Consider the following 27,262-nt stretch of genomic DNA (forward strand, 5'->3'; position numbering starts at 1 on the left):
GGATAGAAAACAAAAACAAGTAATGTCATGAACATTAAAAATACAAATTCTCTCCTGAAGTCGATGTCTACTAAGAAGTGTGTAAAGATCTGAAGGTGTATAACCTGTGTAAGAAACAAGGGCCCACAAGGCTGTGAATACGTGGCGGGTGAAGGAATAGCGTTTATGCTCCACGTGTGTTTCCATGCGTTTCTTCCCTTTGCAGTCATCGCCTGTAAGTCAGCAGTCACGACATCAACATCACAACACATTGAAAGGAATACAACTTGTATGAATAAAGTCAAGAATATACATTAAATAATATACTCAAGATGGTACACTACCATTTTGGGTCAGTAAAATACATACTTTTTGAAAGAAATTAATACTGTTATTCAGCAGTGATGCAGTGAATGCAAAACATTTATAATGTCACAAAAGGTTTCTATTTCAAAGAAATGCTGTCCTTTTAAACTTTCTATTCATCAAAGAATCCTGAAAAAATGCATCATGGTTTCCACAAAAATATTAAGCAGAACAGCTGTTTTCAACACTGAATATAATAAAAAATGGGTTTGAGCACCAAATCAGTATATTAAGATTGATTTCTGAAGGACCATGTATATATATATATATATATATATATATATATATATATATATATACACATTAGGGGTGGAACGGTACACTGAAGTCACGGTTCGGTTCATACCTCGGTTCAGACATCACAGTTCGGTACGAGTTTGGTACAATGGAGGGAAAAGCAAAACAAAAATGCAGAAGGCAATTATTTTTTATTGTGCATGTCTCAGTCTGTACCACCTAGTGTCATTCAGTCTCTCCTCTGAGCAGCTGCAACAGCCTGCCCTGAAGTGTGTAAAGTAAGATGTTAACAAAATAAGACAATCAGCTATAAAACTGAAAATACAGCATCTCTTATGTGCGGACGCACGAGCGCGAAGGTGCGCGCGGCAAAAATGTCGTCACTGCGGTGTGGGGGGTCGTGCACGTTGGGTGAGCAAGGCCCCATTTCGCGTGGCAGTGTGCAGTGCACGGCTTTTTTTTATACAACGCACGACTTCAAGCCGAATCTGGCCGAGCATGTACATCTCACCGCACCGGCACCCAGTTCTTGCGTCTAAATTAGTTGCTTACATTAACTAAATGAGCCTACAATAGCAGACATAAGCCATTTAAATAAAAATAAATGGCCATGTTTTATAAAAAGGTTCACAAAACTAAATAAAAATGTTTAGAAATGATGTAAGATTAGATAACGTTAATTTAGTTGTAGGTTACGTTCTCATATCCATTTTTTTTCCCTAATGTCGCAAGGAATAATCTGGTTTACTGCTTTGCACGATTCTTTTGTAGTGTGGTTTTGGTGTACTAAAGTGTACTAAAATAAACATTCACGAGTGTAGCTTACTTCTTCTCACCACTGATTCCTGATGGTTTACACCGAGTCGCTCCCTGACGTTTTCAAAGAATAGCCTAGTACACCGGCGAGCGCGAAGTGCCTCGTCCATTTAGGGAGGCGCGCGCGCAGCGGAGGCTCGCAAACCCATAGACAGCGCAAACCTAGCTTAAGGCAGGGCTACAGAACTCGCGTTTCTAACAGTAGTTCCGCATTACATTAATTCATTTGCACGCGAGTTTTATTTATTTTTGTTTCGTGTATTCTCCGTGTAAATTCGTGCACTGAACCGTGACGCCCGTACCGATTCGGTTCAATATGAATACATGTACCGTTCCACCCCTAATATATATATATTAAATAGTTATTTGAGTTCTCTGAGTTAACCAGAAGACATTCAGACAACATGCTGCTATCCAACACATTTTCCCCACAAATGTCATTCTAGTGTCTTACACCTTAGCGAAGACTTTCAGTGAACAAATGGATAGAAAACAAAAACACAAGTAATGTCATTAACTTTACAAAAAAAAGAAAGAACTTCTCTCCTGAAGTCGATGTCTACTAGGAAGGTGTGTAAAGATCTGAAGGTGTATAACCTGTGTAAGAAACAAGGGCCCACAAGGCTGTGAATACGTGGCGGGCGAAGGAATAGCGTTTATGCTCCACGTGTGTTTCCATGTGTTGCTTCCCTTTGCAGTCATCGCCTGTAAGTCAGCAGTGACGACAACATCACAGGTAAAACTCATGAAAAGGAATACAACTTGTATGAATAAAGTCAAGAATATACATTTATTAAATAATATATTCAGAATGATACACTACCGTTTGGGGTCATTAAATTATATATATAATTTTTGAACGAAATTAATCATTTTATTCAGCAGCGATGAATTAAATTAGTAAAAAGTGACCAAAACATTTATAATGTTTCTATTTCAAAGAAATGCTGTTCTTTTAAACTGAAAAAAAAGCATCATGGTTTCCACAAAAATATTAAGCAGAACAGCTGTTTTCAACACTGATTATAATAAGAAATGGATTTGAGCACCAAATCAGTATATTAAATCGATTTCTGAAGGATCATGTATATGTATTAAATAGTTATTTTTAAATTGTAATATAAGTTTAGTTTACAATATTACTGTTTTTACTGTATTTTTGATCAAATAAATTTATTTTTTTACTGGCCCTAAACTATTAAAGGGTAGTGCATGTTAAAATATCAATCTATAAAATAATACATTCAAAATGACTGAAAACATAACATACATGTAATTAATAATAAAAAAAAACACTAAGATGTAAAGGCAGGAAGTGTCTGATAACCCAACGACACTCTGTTTGACAACATTGAGTGGACAATTTGTCATCCTTTAACTCATTCAGAAAGGACCATCACAAGCTCTGTTGACCATCAGGCTTAGGTTCTGTCCTTAAACTAGCCATTCAAAAACAAATAACCCCACAAAAAAAGCCTGTTGATGCCACATCATACGTTATAATAGTTCATTAGCAGTAGTTTGAGCATTTTGTACATGTCTGCTGCTGAAACTGCTTGTGCGCTGAAGGACTGTGTGTACTTACAGAGGGAGCCGTTGAGATTGAGATGTCTGTCTGCGGTCGCCAGATCTCGCACGTTCACACTGCCACAGTAGCTGTCATGAGCTGAAACACACGTACCACAAAAATCAACCCCTGCTCACCGAAAATCCCAGCATGCATTTCACTTCATTCAAAAGAGCAAGCGGGCATGAATTTGCATATAATTTGCATATTATTGGTCTACTCCAAACATTCATGGTGAACCAGAAATAAAGATGTTCAACAACATATGAAAAAAACATTAAACAAGCACAACTTTATGGTACATTAAGTGTTTTAAATTATGGAGCATAAAAACAGTAGCGATGTTTGAGAATTGACTAGATGGAAGTCCTCCTCACCTGTCCTGTCATTGTCAACACTGTTCAGAGAGGTGGTCATAGCGGCATCTACAGCTGTCTGATGCGCTGAAGACACGGAGTACGGTAAAGTAAACACAGTTTCCTCCTCCTTCCCGTCTGCGTGGAACGAGCAGTCTTTACAGATGTAGCCGTTAGCCAGATTAGCGTGCGCCTCCGTTTTACTGGCATCTCCATTCTCCAACAGAGAGCTGTGATCAGTTCTTCGTCTCCGTGCTGAACACAACATTAGGACAAATAACAAATAAATTAATAACAAGCGTCAAAGCACACCGTTTAAAAAAAGGCATTTTATGCCCTTTTACAAAGTCTTGATTTTGTTCCTGGGTCTACTAGAATATGCAATGTACTCTGATGCGTATTGTGATTGGTTAACCGCTTCGAGTGCATTTTAGGAATGTCACAGCCCTTATCATAAACGCAAGTTTCATCACACTACTAACTTAACCAAGCATGGCACATTTATTTTGCGTATGCCTTAACCCTTAAAGACCTATACAGAAAAATAACTATTGTTCTTAAATGTTGAATAACTTTTGAACCGCTAATCCAATCTGTATGCTTTAAAAAGTCCCGTAAAGAGGAGATTCGCAGCTTTTTTATTAATCGCGTTTGGACATTCAGAGTCTCCGTAGTGGATGTGATTGGGTCATCAGGTTTTGATCAGCATTGATTCGTCATAGAAACCCATGCGGTTTGTTTCTCTGAGCCAAACAGTAACGATTGTTGATGCTTAGTCCCATCCTCATGCCCAGATTGGTTTATATATATATATATATCTTATATGTCACTTTTGCTTCAGTGTTCTATTACAATGTTTTCTATTTATTTTAATTCCTGAACTTTTTTGGACACATCTACATTGTCAGATAAATAAAAAAACAGCTTTTCACTGAAAATCGCCTATAATAATGTTGTAATAAATGGCTATAACTTGCTTAGGGATTGTTACATGTAGTCCAAATTTCATCTGGATATCTAGAATATCCAAGTAAAACTTTCTAAATGAAAAAAATCCAAACTTCAGGAGGATTTGTTGAGTAAGTTGAGTAAAAAAAATAAAATCTGGTAAATTCGTCCATTCCAAGACAAAATGGATGTACAATTGGGAATTTAAATGGGCTAGATGGAAACTTCAAGTTCTCCTGTTTAAAATTCAGCAAGTCAGGTGCTCCAAAAATGTTCTAGGTCTTTAAGGGTTAAGTGGGAATTATTTAAATGAGGAATATTGTAACATGTTTGTCCCCAGAAAGAAAACTCAAGACTACAATTGAGGCATTCAGGGATTTCAGAAACAGTGTTTACTGATTCCAACATAAACAGTTGTTTATGCATACAGTTTATGTAGTCAGGCTTATATAAGCAATAGCTACAGCGTGACATTTGCCTAAAACAACAACTACAGTTTTCACAAACTTTATGAATTATAAGCAAAGCAGCACTAATTAACCGTGGAGAATTTAAAATGTAAATGTGTTTTGACTTCATGTTGACTGCGTACTGGTGAAAGGCCACTGACCAGAGAACATGTGTGTGGTGGAGCTCTGTCTGAGCGTGGACTTGTCCAGCAGGCTGGAGATCAGAGATGCATCACTGGCTGTACTGTTGAAGCTCATGTCTGATGTGCTCTGATCGTGCTGTGGAGTCTGAGTCACGCTCTGAGACTCGTACATGGACGCCCCCTGCTGCTGCCTCCTGCTCCGCACAGACCTGCGGGACAAAATACACTGGGTCATTTCATTTGAAAGTGAGGATCACTATGCACCCCTATTACACCCTAAAAAAGCCACAACTTTTTCTCATGTGGCATATGGAAATATGTAAGGAATATTTTCCTCTGATAGTGAGGATCATGAGGGAAGATCACATGATCATTAATGGCAAAAGTCACTGTTCATTTTTGCTAATGGAAGGAATTCGGTTCAGCTATACATGTTTATATATATATATATTTAGTTTTTTTTAGTTTTTTTGAAAGATCTCTTATGCTCACCAAGGCTGAATTTATTTAAATGAAAATACAGTATACATTTGGTGAAATATTATTACCAAGTAAAATAATTATCTAATATATAGTAAAATGTACTTTATTCCTGACCAAAGTTGAATTTTCAGCATTATTACTTCAGTGTCACATGATCCTTCAGAAATCATTCTGATATGATGATTTGCTGCTCAAGAAACATTTATTATTATTAATGTTGAAAAAGTTGTGCTGCTTAATGTTTTTGTGGAAATTGTGATACATTTCTTTCATGGTTCTTTGATTAATAGAAAGACAGTGCTAAAGTCCATAATTTATTTGAAATACAACAATTTTGTAACACTATCAATGCTATTGCAGTCAATTTTGACGAATTTAAAGGGGTCATGGCATAATATATCAAATTTGTCTTGAAGGTTGAAACAGTTTTTTCCACAAATATATATATTTTTTTGTGCAAAAAACTTTGTTAACATAAGTAAACCTCATGGAACATAAAAAAAAAAAAAAAAAAAAAAAAAAGGACCTCTTTAATGCATCCTTTATAAATAAAAGTATAATAAAAAAAAAATCCTGACCCCAAGCTTTTGAATGGTAGTGTGTTGGGTGGGTGTCAACGTTGTTGGACATTTGTGTCAAATTAAACATCCTGTCCACTGAATAAAAGCTTTGGGGTTTAGGACATATCATATTTCTAGACTGGCGCCTGCATCACCCACACAGCTAAACATATCAAAAGGATATGCACTAACCACTATGCAAAAGCTTTAATGCATCTATTAATTAATACTATTTATTGAAAGACAAAATACTACTCGTCCACTTTATTTAAAAAAAAAAAAAAAAAAAAAAAAATGTGCATGCTTAAACTTCTTTTATGGGTCATTAAACTGACATAAAATTAAGTACTGGCAGGTAAGTTGTACAAACTTGCTGTAAGTCATGTCAAATATTTGCTGCCAGGCTGATCGCACAAACATATCTTTTTTTTGGGGGGGGGGTTTCTGTAAGGTTGAAAAGATGGTATTTTCACTATGTCATTCATTTTTCTTCATTCATTTAACTCAAGCACTAACATGTCAGTAATTGCAGGACAACCTCTCTTACGATTGCAAGTTCTAATGTTAAATGTCACTACTTGTATATTTCTTAAATCTAAAGTTGCATAATAGGATAATTCAATGCATATATACTACATTTTAAGATGAACCTCCTTCCTTTGAAGCAAAGATGTCCACAGTAATAAGATAATTGGATAAATGTAATGGCTTTAAGAGATTTATTTGCCACATAATTGTTACATGATTTATTTGGCAAAAACAGAGCAAGGATCATTTTGTCCTCACGCAGTTGTGCAGGCATGTATAAGGCGGTGCGGGTTTACTGATAAGAAGTCATGCTTTACACTTGGTTAGTTATCTCAAACTGACAGAGAGATGAACATCTGACCTGTTGACGTTGCTGCTGCTGCTGCTGGTGGTGCTGGTCCGCTTGTAGGAGCTGACATTGTGATTCCCCGTGAGCTCAGTGAAGCTGTTGTCACCATAGAAACCACTGCTCGTCTGTAGTCTCAAACTACGCCGTGACATTCTGGGCGAGTCGTACACAGGATTGATTTTGTGCTCCTTCTCAAACTCAAGGGCTGCGGACGAGTAACTTGAACTGAAGAGAGGGAAAAAAAACAAACATGTACCGTAAATTCAAATATAAGATTTTCAAATGCTACATAAAATAGTCACATGTGATATTAGTTGGGATGCATGATATATCGGCCACCATATCAGTATCAGCCGATATAGGTTCATTTTTAATGATATTGAAAATTAGGCCAGTAAATTAGCTATAGCCGATAAATAATGGATTTTTCCTTCAGCTGAGAAATAAAATAAAATATTGGCTGAGACAGATTATTTCCTTCAGCAGAGACGCTTCAGATGCACACTGTTCGCCATGATGGTTTTGAATTGCTTGAAATAGGATTGGAATCAATTTAAAAATGAAAATGAAGTTCAGTGCAACGCAAGTCTGATTTAGGTTTATCAGCCAATATATCGGCTATCAAATTAGTGTTGTCAAAAGACCCGGTACTTCGGTACCATTTCGGTACTAAAAAAATTAAATAGTTACGGTACCAGCTTTTCTTAAGTACCGGTAGTACCGAAGTATCGGATTAATCCGGTTCTTGATGCGCTGTCCGAACGGTGCACAGTTGCGTCCTCTTCATAAACACACTGAGATATGCGACCGGCGGCGCTGCTAATGCGGTTTCTCTGAATCACCTTGTTGACCAGAAAGGAGGAAAGAGCCGTTCACAGCGCGTTTTTTGCGCGTGCAAATTCGTTTTCCAGGCGGCTTCTGTTCATGGTTGCATAGCAACGGCAGACGCAACAGGTAAGCACGCGCTTGTGGAAAGGAGAAAGCGGTGCAAACTGCACTCTCCATGATGACGAGGAAGTATCATCAAAAAATGAATTGATTTCTAGCCCTTGCATTAGCTTTACTACTAGATATATTCATTGAGATGAGAAATAAAAAGCCGCCCTGTACAGCTGTTCGGCTGAGCTTTCCATGCTGTTACGGAAAGACCGCTGGTTTTTGTCACATGACCTGTTGAGATGCATTGAAGTGCATCTCACTGAATTTGCACGCGCATAAAACGCGATATGTGAACGGCCCCTAAAGTGGTATCGTGTGCGGTTGTATCTTGTTTAAAAGGCCTTTTAAATATGAACGCAGTTTTGGATTAAATAAAAGGACAGTCAAGTCAAATAAAACACGTTTTATCTCCTGTTTAGTTGGTGACACTACATTGAGATACCATTCATTAACATTACTTAATGCCTTATCTAACATCAACACATTGAGTGAACAATATATTTTTACAACATTAATGTATGTTTGTGAATGTTATTTAATACAAACACTTTTACAACTTTTGATTTTAAAAATGTATTAGTAGGCTACATTTTTAAATTACCCCAAGGAGAATAATTGCTTCAGTGTATAGCCTAACTGTTGTTAGGTCATTTTATCTAATGTTATTTAACAAATGGATATACACTTTAATATATGCAAATTTAATCAAAATTAGCTTTGGTACCGAAATTGGTACCGAGAACCGTGGATTTTCACAGGTATCGGTACCGAATACTGAAATTTTGGTACCGTGACAACACTATATCAAATATAAAGAATTATCAGTTATCAGCCACAATTTTCATATTGGTGCATCCCTAGATATCTAACCTGTTGATTATAGCTGCTTATATAAACAAGTTTTATCTTCTGATAATGTCAATAGTAAAAAAATAAAAAATCCAGAATGAATCCATTCCAATTTAGCACATGCACTGGAGAGAGAAAAAAACAAAGAGTTCTACATTTGAAAGACACGGGAACATTCCAAACCGATGGCACGTTATGAACTTTTCAAAGCAGTGAGTATACTTTTAAAAGCTCTCTAAGGCTATAATTACAGGTGACAAATGTGAGTTTTGCACCTGCCCAAAATCGCCCGGCCTTTCAAACCGGGTGTTGCAGTAAGAGGCACAAAAAAGGCCTAGGGCAACTCGACAGGAGTTACAATCCTCCATGACAGAAAGTGGAGAAAGATTTGACAAGATGACGACTGCGCACAAACCTGTCTACCTCAATGAATCTGACTTGATGCAAGAAAGTCTTTCTTGAAACAAAAATCACATTAAATCTTGGCTAAAGATGAAAGAAAGTTAAAAAGCTTTAAATGAATGAATGAGGTGGCTGGTTGGTGTGAGATAGTTTGGTATAAACTAAAAGTTAAAGATGTTACAAAGCAAACAGAACTATCAGTGATTCACATTACATTCAATACTTGCATAAATGCACAAAAATGATTTGTGAACACCTGAAGGGAACTACAGGGGGGTTGTGACATGACGAAAAGTGACCCGTTGTAAATGACCTAATTTATAACAATGTAAATCAAAAATCATTTTAAAAGAAAACAAATAAAAAAAAACGTCAATATTTCATGTGACCATTAACTGACATCAGAGAAACAAGAATATGCAAATGTGTAGTTAAATGAAATATTAACTTAAAATATTTATATGTATTTATATTGAGATTTTGATTGAGATTGTCGCTTTCATAAACATCAGAATATATCAAATGCAAAAAAGGGTCAAAATCACATCACATTCTAACATTGTAACAACAACATTACAATCTAAAAAACTCAAATAAATGATCTTTAAAGCAGAAGTTAAATTGACTAAACTAAAAATTAAAACGTATAAAAACAAAAAGCATGGACTATATGTTAACCGATAACAGGAACACACATTCACTCATCTGAGCTTAGTAATTAGGCTATTATTATTATTATTATTTATTTTATTAGCCTACATTTGATTACCCCATTACAATGGTCACTTTACAGTTATTGCTATCATAAAAAAAAAAACACTTAATTGTAGGTTTAAAAATTACACATATGGCACATTTATTAGCAAAATGTACAATACACACACGTTTTATTTATCAACTGGAATAGGAAACAAAAAGGCGGAATAGAAATGCACGTGTCTGATTGAACCCCCAGTTCAGTGACATTTAAAATAGGTTCTAACGACTGGCAATAAATCTTTGATTCTGAAATTATTCCATAAACATGAGCCCAAAGTGTGGCACTGCCATGCTAAGCTGTCCGAGGATATACTAGAGCTGCATGATTCTGATAAAAGATTCAAACAATCTCTTTCCTAAATGACAACGATTCATCTATAAACTATTGAAAAATCTCAAAAATATTACACAGCACAATCATAATAAGAAATGTTTCTTGAGCATCAAATCATATCAGAATGATTTCTGAAGGATCATGTGACACTGAATACTGGAGTAATGATGCTAAAAATACAGCTTTGGTCACAGGAAAAAATTACATTTTAATAGAAAAAAGTTATTTTGAATTTGAATCGTAATAATATTTCACAATATTACCGTTTTTACTGTATTTTTTTAATCAAATAAATGCAACCTCTGTGAAAATAAGACTTCTTTCAAAAGCATTTACAAAATCTTATCGACCTCAAACTTTTCAACAATGCTGTATGAAATCTGAATACTTTTATAGACTGAAAACTGCTTGTAGATTTGTAAAATAAACACACTTCTGTTCATAAGCCATTCCAAGCCAGTTGGCATGGCCAAATAAATCTCAAAAAGGCCAAATCAAAATATTACTTATTCAGCAGCAATCACTAATTAACAACTTGATTCACAAATCAGACCAGACCATTATTATCAACAACTGAGCTGGGCACAAGTCATGAGTAAACAACACCACAGCGTCCACAACACAAAAGCACGAAATAAACCAAGAATCGGAAATTAGAAACATCTTAAAATAACAGTCCCTTAAAGGCAGTGTCTTCCTGTGAGAAATATCCACTGGATCTGCGCCAAATCAGATTAGCTTGAACAAAACGCACCCCTCCCAAAGCTAAAACTTCACAGAATTACTAGAAGGCACTTTATCTTCAACACACACAATCTCTAACCTTCAGCAATATGACATCATCCATGTTATATCAAATCCTGAACGATTTCTGGCTTTTAATTTCTGGCTTTGCAGCTGGTTTATTATTGGCACAGGAAATGAAAGGGCTCTGTTACAATCAACGAGAAAATACTACTAATGAATACAGAACCTAAAAATAATAGTATAGAAACAAACAATGAACTAGGCCTGCACAGTTTAAGAAAACAATCTAATTGCGTTTTTTCTAAAAAACAAAAACAAATAACGAATAATGATAATTTTATCAGATGAAATTCTGATAAAATTGCCAATATTAATATTTCATTGTAAAATAAAGTATTTAAAATATATAATTTTGTTTTACACTACAACTGTAAAATTACAATACTGATATGTATGGCTGTCTTAAAGGGATAGTTATAAATATAATATAATGAGCGGGTTTGGAACAACATGATGGCATTTTTGGGTGAACAACTAACCCTTTAAAGGGCACCTATTATGGAATTTTGAAATTTACCTTTCATGTAGTGTGTAACATAGATCTAAGTGAACAAAAACATCCTGCAAAGTTTGAAATATGAAAGTGCACCGTATATAAAGTTATTGTCTTTCAAAAGTAAGAGTCGACTCCGAGTCATTTTTATGAATCGTTAGAAGACCGAAGCTTTTTCTCTGACTAGATGACGTCAACTTGTCAAGTTATTTGAATACGATACGCCCTCTTATTGCGCTCCAAGGCCAGCAGGGAAATATCATGGCGAGTCGACGAGACGCTGTGTTCTGAAGTGCGACTCAAAAGCAAACTTTTTTCATCTGCCCAAGGAGGAGCATTTGAAGACTAAGTGGGTACAATTCATATATACAACTATACCACAGAAGTGTAGTCCGAGCCTTGTGCTTTGTTCGCGCCATTTTGAAGACGATTGCTTTACCAACTTAAATGCAATCAAACTTGGATTCGCGAGCCGGCTGATATTGAAGGAAGGTTCAGTTCCAAGTGTATTTGCATCAGCTTCCTCCTCCGTATATCACAACCTGTAAGTGTTATTAATAATTGTTGCTTTTATGTTTTATGTAGCATGCTTAATTATTATTTTGTTTGTTGTGTAAGCACCGTTTAGCTTCTAGGTCTTCAATGACAATTGTATTGAGATATGTGAAGTGTTTGTCATTGTTTTCGGAGTTGTCTTAAAGAATAGAGTAATACCTCGTAGTAACGTAACTACATTTTATTTTTTTTATTTTTGTGAAAACGTTATGTTTATGCATCGGGCTAATGCAAACAAAGACTGATTGTGCTTTTACAATATGAACTCGGGGCTATGCTCGCTAACATAACATTACATTCTTTATCTTATTTTTAGTTTTTTACTACAAACTACAAAGCAGTGGACTATAATAATTATTATAACACAATTTAATTGATAAAAGCATGATTGTACTCCGTGTTAAACAATAAGTATTGTCTCTGTAAACACTGCTGGGTCATCTGACCAATCAACGCAGATTAGCGTCGCGCAAAGGAGGGGTTTGGAAAAACGAGTCGTTGAACGAATCATTTGGGAGTCGGTGAGCAAATCAGGTTAAAATAAATGCATATTATACGACAACAAAAGTGTTTTTTGTCATTGCATGCATGTAAAACTGTTGTTGGGGACTCCCTAAACAACATTAGGAACATTTTAAATGTCATAATAGGTGCCCTTTAATGTCTTTAGTCTACTAACAAATACAACCGATTTCTTCGGCGCAACTGCATTCTGGGAAGCTTTTTTAAACAGTCTTGAAGGAGTTTCCATGCACTCCTTTATTATCAAGCCCATCATTTCAAAAATATATTAACATTTTAGCTTTGCAATGAAATGCATATGCAGGCACAACTTATAAGAGTCTAAAACTATATTCAAGCTTTCTGGACAAAAACTTTTTGAGAATGAATGATTTCGGCATTGTAGCTGGACATCAGCATCAGTGTGAATGACGCTTAACACCGGAGAGATTTACAGCTTGACATTTTATTGCCGTATCATGCATGGTTAAGACCATATTAGTATCTTAATTACTCGATTAGCACACTTTTTAGTGCAGATGCAGACTTACAAAGGTCAAGCACGTCCCCAGAATCCATCTTCCACACACACACACAGACGAGTGACAGGAGGAAATCTGATTAGTGAGAACACATGAAGCTCACAGTGAGATTAAGGACCTCAGGGCTCACGAGCGTCTGAGCTCTGGGCTTTATTTCAGAGAGACACTACAGGGTCTGAGTGGGCTTAACATCAGCTCCTGTTCTACGGTCAGCAAGCAGCGTCTTGCTCCACTTCACTATCATTACTGCATCAGCCGACCCTCTTGACCAATCACTCGCTTCCCACTTACTATCTCAAATACTTCATCCCTCTTCCTTCACCTTACCATGATATTGATTCAGTCTTCATACTCACTGTCAATATCTATATAAGAATGCACTGATTTTTAAATAATACTACAATAAGCCAATTATTATATTGGTAAGCAATATAATATTCTGCAATAATACTCGTCGTAATTTGTTATACGGCTCCCTGGAATACTTAATTCTGATTGGTCAATTGTGGCATGTTATTCCCAGATAACAGCCAGTAAAAACTGATAACACAAGCTCTTCCGGGTTACTGAAGTTGACGCTTTACTACGTGTGCTAGGAACGTTTTTTCTTCGGGGAAGTTTTGCGTTTGGTGAGCTAATAAAATATTAAAACTCAAATAATTTTTTTGTGTACAATTTTTTAATTATGTCATCCGGTATTGCGGACTCACTCTCGTTTCATACAAACGCAGCTGCTGCCATTTTGAATTTGAAACGATTGTTTTATACACTAACGGACTAGAAGATGACAAACAGTTTCATCTCTTATTCTCATAATTATTTGTGTTGCGAAATGCCGTATAATAAGTGGTATGACTGTTTCGTATCCCTTAAATGTCCGTCTAGTTTGAATTTGCTGCTTGTTAGCAACTGCTTTTTACGCAGAAGCTTTGCGTTTTAAGACCTAATAAAATATGAAATAAAATAAAGTAAAAAACACAAGTCAATATTTCACGTCTAATTATTTACCTGTGGCAAGTAGCCGCGTAATAAGCGGGATAAAGTGCATCCAGCCGTTATCGGTTATCGCAGAATAAACCCCTTCAGTGTGATTTAAGACCCCTAATCACCCTGTTGGGGTTTATTCTGGGGTAACAACCGGCTGGATGCACATTATCCCTTGCATAATATTTTGGTCATATCGCCCACCCCTAAAATCAAGGCATCATATTATTTCAGGCATCAACCATCACTTCACAATGTGCATTAAGTAATGAAAGTCATGAAGACTCATCTTAACTCAACCCATGGAAACAGTAAAAAAAAAATTGATATCCAATACTGACCAAGTAAAAAAAAAAAAAAAAAAAAAAAAACATATTGTGAATTCCTACATATACTTTACATTTTATTTAGTTATCAGAGATATTCCATTATAATAGAAACCTTCAAAAAAAGATACAACTTTTTAAGGGCAAAAGACATTTTGTGCTTGGCTCTTCCAGCTTCCAAAAAAAAAAAAAAAAAAAAAAAACAGAAATACTATCCAAAAAATGTGATGTGGTTACTCAAATTCTGTGATATCATTTCCTCTATCACAGCTCAGCTAAAGCAGAACAAAACCCCTATTAAGTAAGTGCAGTGCATTCAGCAGCACGCACACATTCTCGTACAGCTGTCAAACACTCCAGCAGCTGCTGAGTGACACTGCAGAGCCATGCACACTTATTCCCTTCATGCAGGACACTTTCCCAGAATGCACGTCTTCTACCATCTTGCCTAACATTTGAATGAATCCCTAGAGGTCCACCGATGTCCAAATCAGAAGCAGCTAAATTAAGCACATTTATTTATTGGTGTTTCTGCCCCAGTTTCACATGGGTTCCTCTGACTATGCAACATGTGACACATATAATTTGAATAAAAAATATGCATAACAAGCACAACAACATACTGACACACTGCAAACAATTGTTTGCGACCAACCGTCAAACATAAACTGCACTACCTGCCAAATGAAAGTGAAAATGGGCTTTTACCATTGTATGTCCTCACCCTTTTGCCAGTAATTGTACTAGTAATACACAATTGTATAGTTATAGGCTATACAACATAATATATGTTTTAAGTTAAATTGAGTAAGTGAGACAGACGACACATGAGAGATACTAGGCTACTTCTCATATTTAACCACTAAAATATGAGGGGGAAAAATATCGCAATATTTTGCACGACTCAATGAGGGAAAACAATCAGCAAATAATTGCAGTCAAACAAAATATACATAAATATCTACTTTAATAATTAACAACAAATTATATAATAAAATACAATTGTATATAAAATTAACCTGATATTGTAAAAAGCACTATACAAAAAAAAAAAAAAATGAAAAGAGATATTGGCAGGTGTGGCACATACTCAATTTTAGAAGCAACTAATAAATACTTTCAAATGATTTTTCTGGCCAACTGTCTCTGTTAAAGAGGCATTTAGGTTCCCCTTGTGACTGCATCAATCTTAGGTAATTAATTTCAAAGGGATCCAGTGGGAAAATGTAACATTCGTTTTCACAAACGCTCAACAAGCAAGTCTTGCTCTACTCTGCGCCTTTCTCTGTTGAGCTTGCACAATAACTCTTTGTAAGCTCGTCTTTGCTGTGTGACACGCGTTGAGTAACACTCATTCGTCACGTCTCTCTGAGTGCCAGTGGCAGATGGCTCAACGGTTTGTCACTCGATCCCACTTCTTTTTACGACGGTTTCTGCCTGAAGAACACAGTCATGCAACCTACGCTGACACACTCGAGTGTGTGTGCACACACTGGCACCGCTAAAACAATCCTGTACAACAGCCAATCAGACAGAAGCTACCTTAGTAAATATAACAGCAAGAAGGCGGCGTAGGATATTCTTTATTGGAATGAAAGTTTTATTTTTCATGCTGCTAATTTCACACTACAAAAGTTTCAGTAATAATGACAGTTTCAAAATGCAAGACTGAATCTGAGATTGTGATGTTTGACAATGCTGGGCGGTATGACCAAAAATCTGTATCACGGTATTTTTTCAGATTCTGCCGGTTTCGCGGCGTATCACAGTATTTCTTTTCTTTTCTTTTTTTGTTTCATGACTGGACCTTTATACTAGTTTATAACTTTTATTTTACTGTCAGGTGTAGGCTACATACATTAAAAATAAAAACATTGTAATGTGAAATACAAATTTAATTTATAGAAAAATGGAGGTAATCAAATCAATTAACACTAACAATTTAGTTAGCCTCAGCTTTTAAACTATCAAATGAAAATTTCATTATTATTATTTTTTTTGGCAAGTTTACGGTTTAAAATAAAACATGTATGGAAATGTGTGCTATTCCTCAAAAATAAGGTTTTAAAAATGATTATTATTAAGAAGTATATCATTCTACTTTTCATCTTTCATAATTTCTTCAAGTTATGCAGAATGTTTAGTTTGGCTGCTGTAATGAAGACCTTTGATACTCTTTAATAAACTGTTACTACTACTACATGAAGTACACCACTGTGCAAACGTAATATATTTCTGTTATAATTTCTTCATGTTAGACCGAACATTTATTTTGACTGGTTGTCATGAAGAACTGAGTTTCCATGTGTATATGGCAATAGTTTGATCAAATGAAATGGTGAAGTGACTCTCAGAGCAGATGAAGTCCACGTGTTCATGTTCATGTTGAAAACACCATGAGCAGTCATGCATGCTTCAGTATGTGTGTAGTAGACGAAACTGCGGCACTCATTCACACAGAACATGCAGACTTCAGGTTTCAATAGCAGTGTTTTTGAGCTTAAATATTCACAGATACTCGTCCATATCACGATTTGATTCATTGTACTGCCCTACTTTTGATTTACTCATCCAAAAATTCGGTGACATTCTGCTTTATACAGTAAAGGCCCGTTCACACCAAGAACAATAACTACCGTAAATACCCGAATATAAGACGAGGTTTTTGTCCTAAAAATAAGTCTGGAAAATTCAGGGTCAACATCGTCTTATATTCAGGGTCATCTTATATTCGGGTATATACGGTATAACGACAAAGATCTAGTTCCAAACGATTTCAGAACGATTTTTTCCCAGCTGATAAAAACACTGACAGCCAATCAGAATTCATCCTGCTTTAAAGAGCTTGACTATTTAAAGCGGCAGACTAAATAACGGCTGCTTCCGCATTGCGGAATTCATAGGGAAATTCATGGTATTTGCTATATTAAAGAGAATTAGCTGTGTGGATTATTTATTGTTGTGTTATAAAGTTATATAACCATTAGTAAGAAGGGTATGCAGTTAAAAGAGGTCCCGTCTCAATACACTCTACATAGCGCTCTTCATGGCCATTGTACAGATGCAGCAATTGTTTCAGATATACGAAACCGGAATAACAGATGAATCGGTATATCGACCAGGACTGGTTTTACATTGTAATAACCGGATGGAACAATTTTTTTTTATGTCATAATACATCTATAAGTGTTGCAGTGTTAAAATGCAATAGACCTGCACTTGTTCTGGTACCTGTAATGTTTCTTTGATTTTAACTTTATTACTAACTTTACTAACTATACCAGTTACTTAACTATGTTCACTTAACCTAACAATATTTGAAGGGTAAATTCAGTGTATATAGTTTTAGCGACTTTAGTACTGCATCTTAAAACTCTAATTTTCTAATGCTAAGTTTTTCAACTAATATTTGTTTTATTTCAGCCATATTTCAAAAAAACTATTTACCATTACCAAAAATTGTTTTTAATAGTTAACAATAACAACACTGTAACAACAAAAAACAACATTTTTTATAATTATTATTATTTAGGCCTGATCTGACATCAAATAAATAAATAATAAAAAATAAAATTGGATGCCTTAGCTTTGTTTTTATAAAATGCAATTAGCCTACATATTACACAAATGTCCATTTTAATACTTTTTAAAAATATATAATTTATACTTTTGTGATGTGTAAAAACTATTGAAACTTGAACTCAAGTGTGACAACATTTGGTTTAATAATCTTAAATAGTGTTACACAAACCAGGACCAGCACGATTTAGCTGGAAAAGTGGTATCAGTTAGTGCAGCCAGTGGGGGTGCAGATCGCTATCTGCATACAGACGTCAGCAGTCAAACTTACACTGTTTTTGCTGATCTAAAATACAGTTTACAGCAAAGTGTATTACACAAATTCACATTAACTGGCCATTCATTCTGTGCAACGTCATAACTTGCCTGCGGTAAATAACCACACCTGCTGTCATCCAACCCTCTCACCTGGCTCTTGACACATATGGAAAAAACTACACACCTGAATAACACTACTAAATAATGACTAAAACTAACAAGACGCTAAAGAATGAAATGGACCAGAAACACAGAATGGTAGAACTAGTGAAGTTATCATCACATTCGTTTTGTCTACAAGTACAACCACAAACGTACACGAATTGAGCAAAGAAACAGGTTCAACAGGACATGGAAATTCTCAGAAAATCATTAGCTGAGGAGGAGGAAAGTGCAAAGTTACCAAAAAAAAAAAACCTGTAAGGTTTACTGGAATGTAAACGGAGATTTGCTACAGACAAAAACAGAACAAATTTGGGAAGTTCTGCCTGTAGTTCCACCCAGTAATGTTTCACAGTGATCTCACCTGAGTGAATAGGTATAGCCCGTGTTATCCGGAGTACAGTGAGGAGGAGTATACGTGTGCAGAGGGGAAAAATCCATGGTAATTCGCTGAGCACGCTGTGAAGATCAAACCAGATGTGAAGAGCAGACTTCGAAAACTACGGCAACAGCTAACGTGTGATGATGGGTGTGACCTCCATGCATAAATAGAGTCACACCCATGAAAGCATGCGCACAACTCACACACACACACACACACACACACACACACTCTCTACGGTTCAGCCTGCCTCTGGGAGGAATCCCGACGAGCAACATGGTAACAACTTTTGTTTAGTCTGGTCCAGGTGATTGAACATAAAGCTAGTAGTAACTATATAAAACATCTCTTTCATAGTAAATTGTGCTTATTAAATGTGCAAACAATTCATGTGATATCGTCAAATCGAGCAGGAAGTGACGGACACACACCTACACCTTCAAAATCAACAACACTGTCCAGGGTGACTCGAGCCAACAGGACAGTGAGAGTGCATGTAGACTTTAATATATTTACACAGATAATGGCTCTCTACAACTTCTCCAGCCAGTCAGAATTACTGAATGTAGACTTTTAACATATTTACAGAGATTGCTTTGCATTAATAATAAAAATAAAAATAAAATAAAAATGAATGAAATATTATTTTAAAGCTGAACATATTTGTTCACTATAGACATTTTGTTAAGACAATAATGACAATTAATGAATTAGGTATCATGAAATAAATATGAACAATATTTGCACAGCGATTATTAATATAGGTTAATATTATTTTTTTATATGAATAAATTTTACATTAAATAACATCAAGTTAAATTTATAAATTAATTACTAAATTATATTATTAATAAAATATAATTAAATAAACATTAGTTAATGTATTATGTACAAACATGTATTGCCAATGAACAAACGTAATTAGTAAAATATATTTGAATATATATATTATTATGTATTAATTAAATGTATGCATTATTAATGTGTGGTGTGTACTGTCAGTGTATAATTATTTTATACACACAATATACATTTAAGAAATATTTGCATGTATAGCCTATATCGAATATAAATAACAAACTTTTCTGAAATATATAGCCTACACGCATGTGTGTGTATTTATATATACAAAATAATTATGCACAGTACACACACATATTATATTTTTATTATTTATGTTTTATTATGTAAAAAAAACATTTTTATTTAGGATGTGATTAATTGTTTCACAGCCTCAGTTCATAATAACGCAGTAACATGCTTGATGACTAAAGTGTTACTGAAATGTCTATAGTGATAAAAGCTCAGCTATGCACACAATTAAAAAATCCCATAGTTTTGCATGGTTTGTTTGTTATGCACTATACCTAATTGAATACTTTTAGTTATCTAATAGACTAGTAGAGCTTTGAACAAACACTAAGAGTTTAACTTTCAACTTACTTATAAACTCATTGTCAGGTTGACATGAAATCAAATGGCTCCAAACTGTCCTGGTCCTTTTCAAAGTGCTGAATTAAAGCATCTGAACGATCAATTACCCCAGTATTAAGAACATATTCATATGCTTAATTACCCAAAGCCAAATATCTTGTTCATTTTGTTTACCTTTCCTCTAACTGCAGGTCTTGTCATTCTCAAAACCAGAGGAGATCTAGAAACCCCCTCTCCAATACCCAAGAGCCAGGCTGAACATCCACAAATTTCCCACCTATTTTTCTTCTCTAAACACACATTTCAAAAGCAGTTATGTTCCAAGCATGACATGCCATTAATAGTGCGATAAAACAAGTCAATGGTGAAAACCACGAGCTCCTTTCTTTGTGCATAAGGCAGATTTTTTTTTTTTTTAATAAAAAGTCACGATTTATGTCTCTATCTTGACCTAGTCACACCTTCATGTGCCTTTGCATCTTTATCTCTTGTGGAAGAGGAGCATTTGCATTTATAAACATGATAGCGCACAACTCTCCAGATTTGACGTCTCTGCAACATTCAGGATCGCAACGTTTGTTCGCGTATCAAAAACTAGTGCGCTGTCTTCCTAGACAACAGTTTTGAACAACGCGTTACAAGGAAACGCGTTATGAACATAATAAACTCGCATTTGAATATCATGTAACTTTCGACTCGATGCTTTAAAATGAGATTCGACTCCATTGTTTAGAGTGAGTGTGAGATGCCATCTAGATAGGGACCTCACTAGGTTTTGACACGCAGTTTTGAATTGCAACACTGTCGCAGCGCAAATCTTTTATCCGAGAAGGGGTTTCTGCGCACTTCAGCGGTGTTTACATTTGAAAACGTATAATATAACAAAATAAATCATATAGAAATAAAGCCCTGGTTGCGTATATGACAGTTAATCCAGGGCCATGTTTTCTGTCAAGAGTTTGGAAAGAAAGGAGCTTCACTGACTGTCCACCAAGGACTGTATATTACGCGCACAATATAAATGTATCTGCCCATAAGGTTTGAATGAAATCATAAACGACATCAAAATATTCCAGCACTTGCCAGTTTGACCATCAGTTTCTATAATCTCCTGTTGTTTTGAAGATAGTCCCGTTCAGAAATGACAATCCAGTTCAAGGATGCGCAAAATGTGTGGCGCATCTCGACGGGAATATACAAAAATAAAATAGAAATAACTATGTATCCAAACACCCGATGCAAATTCCGCGATCTTTGTGGGAATAGATAAAAGTTACGTGCTTGACTCACAATTACAACTAGGAAAATCCCAAAATGGCTTCCATAACAGAGTAAAGCCAGACGGATAAAGTCGCACAAACGTTCCTCCTATTTTCCAGGCTCAACTGTCAATCAACGGCATACTTTGAATCTATTGGTGGAAACACGAGAGTCACGCCTTCCGGCTCGACGTCACTCAGCATTGGATCTGGATTCAGATGGGCCCGTCCGTAAAGCTGTCAACCCGTTCACTTCAGCCTAAAAGCGACGTAAATACGAGCATTTGGAGATCAAAATAGACTGTAAACAAATGGAAACAGAGCTTGTTGGCCAATCTTGATGATTAAAAAGCACATTTAATTCTAAAGAACGATCTAAATCCGACTTTCATCACTTTCACATGAGGTACTTTGTCGGACAGATCACTGTCAAAATATGCATTAAAAATATTAAAAATGCAATTTATAGATTAACACATGATCAAGTCTTAGATCAAGTCTCATAAAAGAAAAAGAAATGGAAATGGTTTTAAAATAAGATTTTTTTATCATCTCTTTATTTGCCACCGACTCACATATTGATAGACCGACTGATGAGATTAAAGGATTAGTTGATCCAAAAATGAAAATGATCCCATCATTTACTCAGTCTCTCAAGCCACCCTATAGGTGTATAAGACTTTCTTCTTGCTGTCCTCTTTAAAAAAAACAAAACAAAAAAAAACAAGTGTCCTGGCTCTTCCAAGCTTTATAATGGGAGTCAATGGTACCTTTTTCCGCGTTCGTCAATTCTTCATATGTCGGGTCAGAGGTCACTCTTCCGCCATAACTAGAGTCGCGTACTGCCGTTACTGGAAGCCAGTGATTATAGTTTATGAAGTGATAAATATTTTTCTTACAAAAACACATCGCTTTGCTTCAAAAGGCTTTTATTAACCCCCTAAGGATTACTTTCAAGATTTTTGTTTTTTTGGGGCTTAAAAAAACAAGGTATCATTCACTCACATTATAAAGCGTGGAAGAGCCAGGATATTTTTAAACATAACTTCAATTTGTGTTCGTATGAATGAAGAAAGTCATACACCTAGGATGGCTTAAGGGTGAATAAATGATGGGATACTTTTCATTTTTGGGTTAACTAATCCTTTAATTCATCCACTTTTCTTTACCAATCCATTCTGCACCAAAGTTTAAAAGTTTAAAATTATTACACAATTAGCTTAATTTCTGAAACAGAAAACCTCAAGTTTTGCAATATTAAGCATTTGAAGCAATACCAAAAGCTGACTCAAAATGGGAATATAATTGATTTCTCTCTTCTTCTTTTTAACACACAATGTCTCTAAAAGCCATTTAACAATCGCACTATAGATTAGAATCTAACAATTTCTTTGCAAAACACAAACCACCATTTGCAAAAACACAATAGGCCAGGCCAGGCCAGGACATACTGTTTATTGATCCCCAAAAACAAATTCAGATGCAAAACAATGCAGTGCAAAAACAGTTACGGCACATGCAAAAGACCTTACTCAACATATGTGGTCAAATTGTTTCTTAGTGCCAAGAAAACACAAATGCTCTGCAGTCATTTTGCATATAGAGAAGATACACAACAACAACTGTAACCTATTAATGTCTTTAAAAAAAAAAAACTCGTCCCAAACAATGCTTGCATATTTTGCAGTTGACTCTCAGTCTACAAAAGAAACTTGTGAAACAAGTCCAATATGCCCTCTATAAAGTAAACTACGACAAGATAATATTTATGGGTCTCTTGGTGATATTGCATGACTTTATTTAGCAACTACTCCTCAATACACTCTCACGGCCACACACGCGATGCAACAGCACCACCTACTGGTCATTTATTAGACTACTGCATGAGTGACGTTAAAACAGATCACGGTTATACATACATATTTGAAGACTGAATGTGCGTTCAGGGTGGAGCTCATAATTCAAGCTCACTTCTTCTAGGGAACAAATTAGATTTTAAAGTAAACTGCGATATAATGCTGTTATACACTAATTGTATATCTACTTAACGTTACAGTGAATTGCCCTTTTAAAATAGGCAACTTACAGTAGGATTCAATGATTTTAAATACTTTAAAAACGTCTCTGTTTGTTCACTAGCATTTAAAAGTGTCCGATACCCACAATCCATTATAAAAACGAGTCCGTGTGTAATCACAAATCACTTACGTTACTGTTTGTTTGGTTTGCTTTCTTCCCGAGGTGACTTCTGCAAACTCGGCCAGGCGGTGGCACTGGCAGTTGTCAAAGTCCACTGGTTTGTTGGTGGTGGTGAGTCCTTCAAATACAAACGGTTAACTTATAATGAGCTTGGAAATCGACGATTTCTGTAAGAACCGCTCCCAGTTCCAGTTCACTGTCTGTCTCTAAGTAAAACACGGGTAAACAGTGAAGTTTAACGACGCCTCCGCGATGTCCATCCACACAGACACAGACCAGTGAGTTTGAGCGGCGAGTGACTGGCGCGCGCAGCGAAGGAAGCCACGCCCACACCAACTGACGCGCATGACAGTCCTTACGGATACGACGGGAATACATTATTATTTTTATTATATAACCTATATATAATTTTTATTTGAACAGTTCTACTGTTATGTATTAATTATTAACAATAACTTTACATGCTTGTTTTTTTAACTTTTTCTAGCAATTGTTAGATTGTACTACAGTGGAATGAATAATATCGTATGTTTAAAAATGTAGGCTAATTAAGTGAGAACGTCACACCGTTCCCTGTTTCGGCTTTTTAAATAATTGTAAGTAATAATTAGTATATAGCCTAATATGTGCAATATAATAAAATTTACAATATATAAATTATTAATAAATGCATGTAGGCCTATTAATAAATAATGTGCGATTTTCTCGCAAAGTAAAAATAAAAAAAATACATAAATAGATCATTATTATTCTTTTATATTTTTTTTGTTTCCTGAGAAATAACTGCAGGAATTACAGAAATAAATGCTTTGCTATACAGGGAACCTCCTTATTTTAAATGAAATGTACACTGTTAGCCCTTACTGTAGAAAAAGCCCAAATTCTTACAATATCATACCATTTTCCATTAAAACAGTAATATACAGGAATATACCTACAGGAATATACTGTGAATTAACAGCGCTCAAAGTCGACACTCAGAGACTGTGTTCCCAATCACACCCTATACCCTCATTCACTATTCCCTACACTAGTTCACTAATATAGTCCACTTGAATGAAAAGAAGTGAGTGAATTGAGACACTGATGAACACCTGATAAGCAGAATCACTGAAGGACAGAGAAACAAGAACAGAAAAAAAGAGAAACACAAGAATACAACTGACTTCCAGAAACACTGAGTGTGAAACCAGTCTGACATTATTTATTTCATACATGTACAAAAGTTATTCTTGAGAATGAACAGGGATTTAGTTAATAATAAAGTTTGTTGTCACCATGATGGAGATCCGTATTTGCTTTAGTTGGTCTCTTGTACCTTGACTTAAAGCATTTCTTCCATCTCTCTCTCTCTGGCTGCTGTAACAGTGAGTTTATAAAGACCATTTGTTACGGCAATAAAAAGTCAAGATGAAGTCAGGTGGTTTTGGTTTTGTGATGATGTCATAATCATCCATGAGTGAGTTTCTGTTGTTTTTTTGTATGTAAGCTATGAATTTATGGGCATAGTACCATATATCTGCTGATCTACAGTAATTAAATCCAGCAATATTTCAATATTGAAATCATATAGTGCATTAAAATTGTATAAACTCCTGCTTGATTCAGGCACATACAGACATCAACAATCAGCGTATGAATCTCAACAATGGTGACGATCAAAAGTTTCATGTCGCAATGCATGCTGGGTTCCATGATAGTATAAAACTCCCAGCATGCACTGCTGCATGAATAATAATTTAATTACCATTGTTGAGATGCATGTTCTAATTTGTGATATCTCTGTGTTGCTACAAAACAGTGTAGCTCTGTTATTTTTGATTATGCATGTGTTAAAAAAAAATGTGTCATTGTTGCTGAGGTTTACAGTGGTGATAATGTAACACTTTTGATTGAGAATAAAAATCTGAATGAGTGAGAATCAACTACTTAAATATTGAACAGGCTATATGATGATTTTGTTATCATAGTAAATACAACCGCAATCATTCACGAACTTTGTGTGTGCACGAGCGTGATTTGCAAAAACACAGCTCAAGCAACAATATTCAAAACTTATGTTCTAGCATCAGCAACCCAACTAAAGCAAACACTGATCTCTATAATGGTAACTTCAAATCAAACATTTTCAATTAAACATCTCAAAAACGTCATACTAAAGTCATACTGGTTAATAATACGTGTAATAATGTGTAATGGCATGGAAGTCAGTTGTAGTTCTTGTGTTTCTCTATTTTCTGTTCTTGTGTTCCTCTTTCCTTCAGTGATTCTGCTTGTTAACAGCAGGTGTTCATCACTAATGCTCAACAATCACTTACATATTCACTTCATTATCTCACTGCAACACTGCGTCAATGTTACTTTTTACTCTTTGTAGTGTGGATTTTCCTGTGGGGTTGAAAGGGTTAACAGTGTAAGATAAAAAGACACACCCACAAAAAGTATTTTAACAGTAATAAACTGTAAGTTATAAAACAGGTTTATACTGGCAACACTGTTGCCAGTAGTTTACTGTAAAATGTAGTTTTTTGGGTCACCGTTGTGCTGAAGAGTAGAGCCTGTGCTTCAGTCCAGCAGAAGATCTAGATACATCGATGATATGCTGCATGTTGCTTTATTTAACAGGCGGTGACAGTGTAGTTGCTGTTCCAGTGGAAATATTTTTATACTTACGTTTTTTAGTGGTTTCTAATGAAAGTTCATAATAACTGTTTGCTCGTGTATTTAATGCATTATACATTTTAGGTAATACATTTAAATGACAATTGTTGGTCAATTTAAGGCAGTCTGTTTCTGCAAGTGAAATTAATTTTAACTCGATTTTTAATTTAGTGCATTTTACAGTAACAAACTGTATATTACAGTAAAGAACTGTACAATTAACAGTAAATTACTGGCAACAGTGTTGCCAGTATTTTACTGTAAAAAAACCCGGTAAGGTCTAACAGTGTATTTATTTAGCCTATTTCTTTATTCTTTCATTCATTCATTGTAATTATAGGCTACATTATAATTAAAGCATAGCCTATTTGCGGAATTCTATTTCTATGGATCAAATTAGGAGCAAAGTGAATTTAAAGGGCTACTGCAGTAAAATATGATGCAGAAATGAATCACTGTATCTTAAAACTGTATCTGAAGGAATCTTCCTTTGATTTTTACGTCCAAGTGAATGGAGAGGATGACGGTGAGTGAACGGGGCGGTGCTGATGAAGACCATAGACACAAGAGACCCTGGTGAAGGACAGACAGGCTAGAGGTCTGATATTAAATCCATCTCCTGCGGACACACTATGATCTTCGTTATGTGAATATAGAGTGAATAACTAGCTTCGTTAACTTATCATTCAGCTCAACGTAATTACGGACAAAACAGGAAACGATTACGCGATTTGCATCTATGCAATCATACAGTGTATACAGTCACATATGTGGAGGAAAGCCTTTTTGCTGATACACTTTTTTTTGTGTGTGTTTTTTGTGTGTCATTTATTCAAACAGAAGCTCCATCCTGCATTGCGATTTAAAGGTAGGTGCTGATGCTGATATTTTTACATCTGCGCGTGATTATCTGTTAGCATACATCTGAGGAAAGAACAGTGGAATGCGGAGCGATTGATAGCATTGAGAATCTGTTTAAAATCCGAATAGAAAAGCCTGCATTTACTGGCTAACGCGACTGCTGACTGTGACAGCTCAATCTGACCGGATAGGAAC

General features: G+C 35.5%; 1 protein-coding gene across 6 annotated transcripts in view; it reads right to left on the minus strand.

Annotated features, from left to right (window-relative positions):
* sun1b (Sad1 and UNC84 domain containing 1b) overlaps positions 1-23,910 on the minus strand; it is a 37,798-nt gene extending 13,888 nt beyond the window's left edge. For 2 of the 6 annotated variants that reach the window (XM_079632722.1, XM_079632721.1), the window contains exons 1-8: positions 21,171-21,474; positions 18,636-18,730; positions 6,794-7,006; positions 4,880-5,070; positions 3,343-3,576; positions 2,984-3,064; positions 1,996-2,103; positions 105-212 (exon numbers count right to left, since the gene is read on the minus strand). In XM_079632722.1, the coding sequence (XP_079488848.1) occupies positions 105-212; positions 1,996-2,103; positions 2,984-3,064; positions 3,343-3,576; positions 4,880-5,070; positions 6,794-7,006; positions 18,636-18,730; positions 21,171-21,182 (1,042 nt within the window). In that variant the 5' untranslated portion in view covers positions 21,183-21,474. Of the gene's footprint in view, positions 1-104; positions 213-1,995; positions 2,104-2,983; positions 3,065-3,342; positions 3,577-4,879; positions 5,071-6,793; positions 7,007-18,635; positions 18,731-21,170; positions 21,475-23,554 lie in introns of those variants that run through there. The other 4 variants (XM_079632723.1, XM_079632724.1, XM_079632726.1 and 1 more) reach the window with 4 other exon arrangements.
* Positions 23,911-27,262: the final 3,352 nt, after the last annotated feature.

The sequence above is a fragment of the Phoxinus phoxinus genome (genome assembly GCF_949152265.1).
Source record: "Phoxinus phoxinus genome assembly, chromosome: 1".
Lineage (NCBI taxonomy): Eukaryota > Metazoa > Chordata > Actinopteri > Cypriniformes > Leuciscidae > Phoxinus > Phoxinus phoxinus.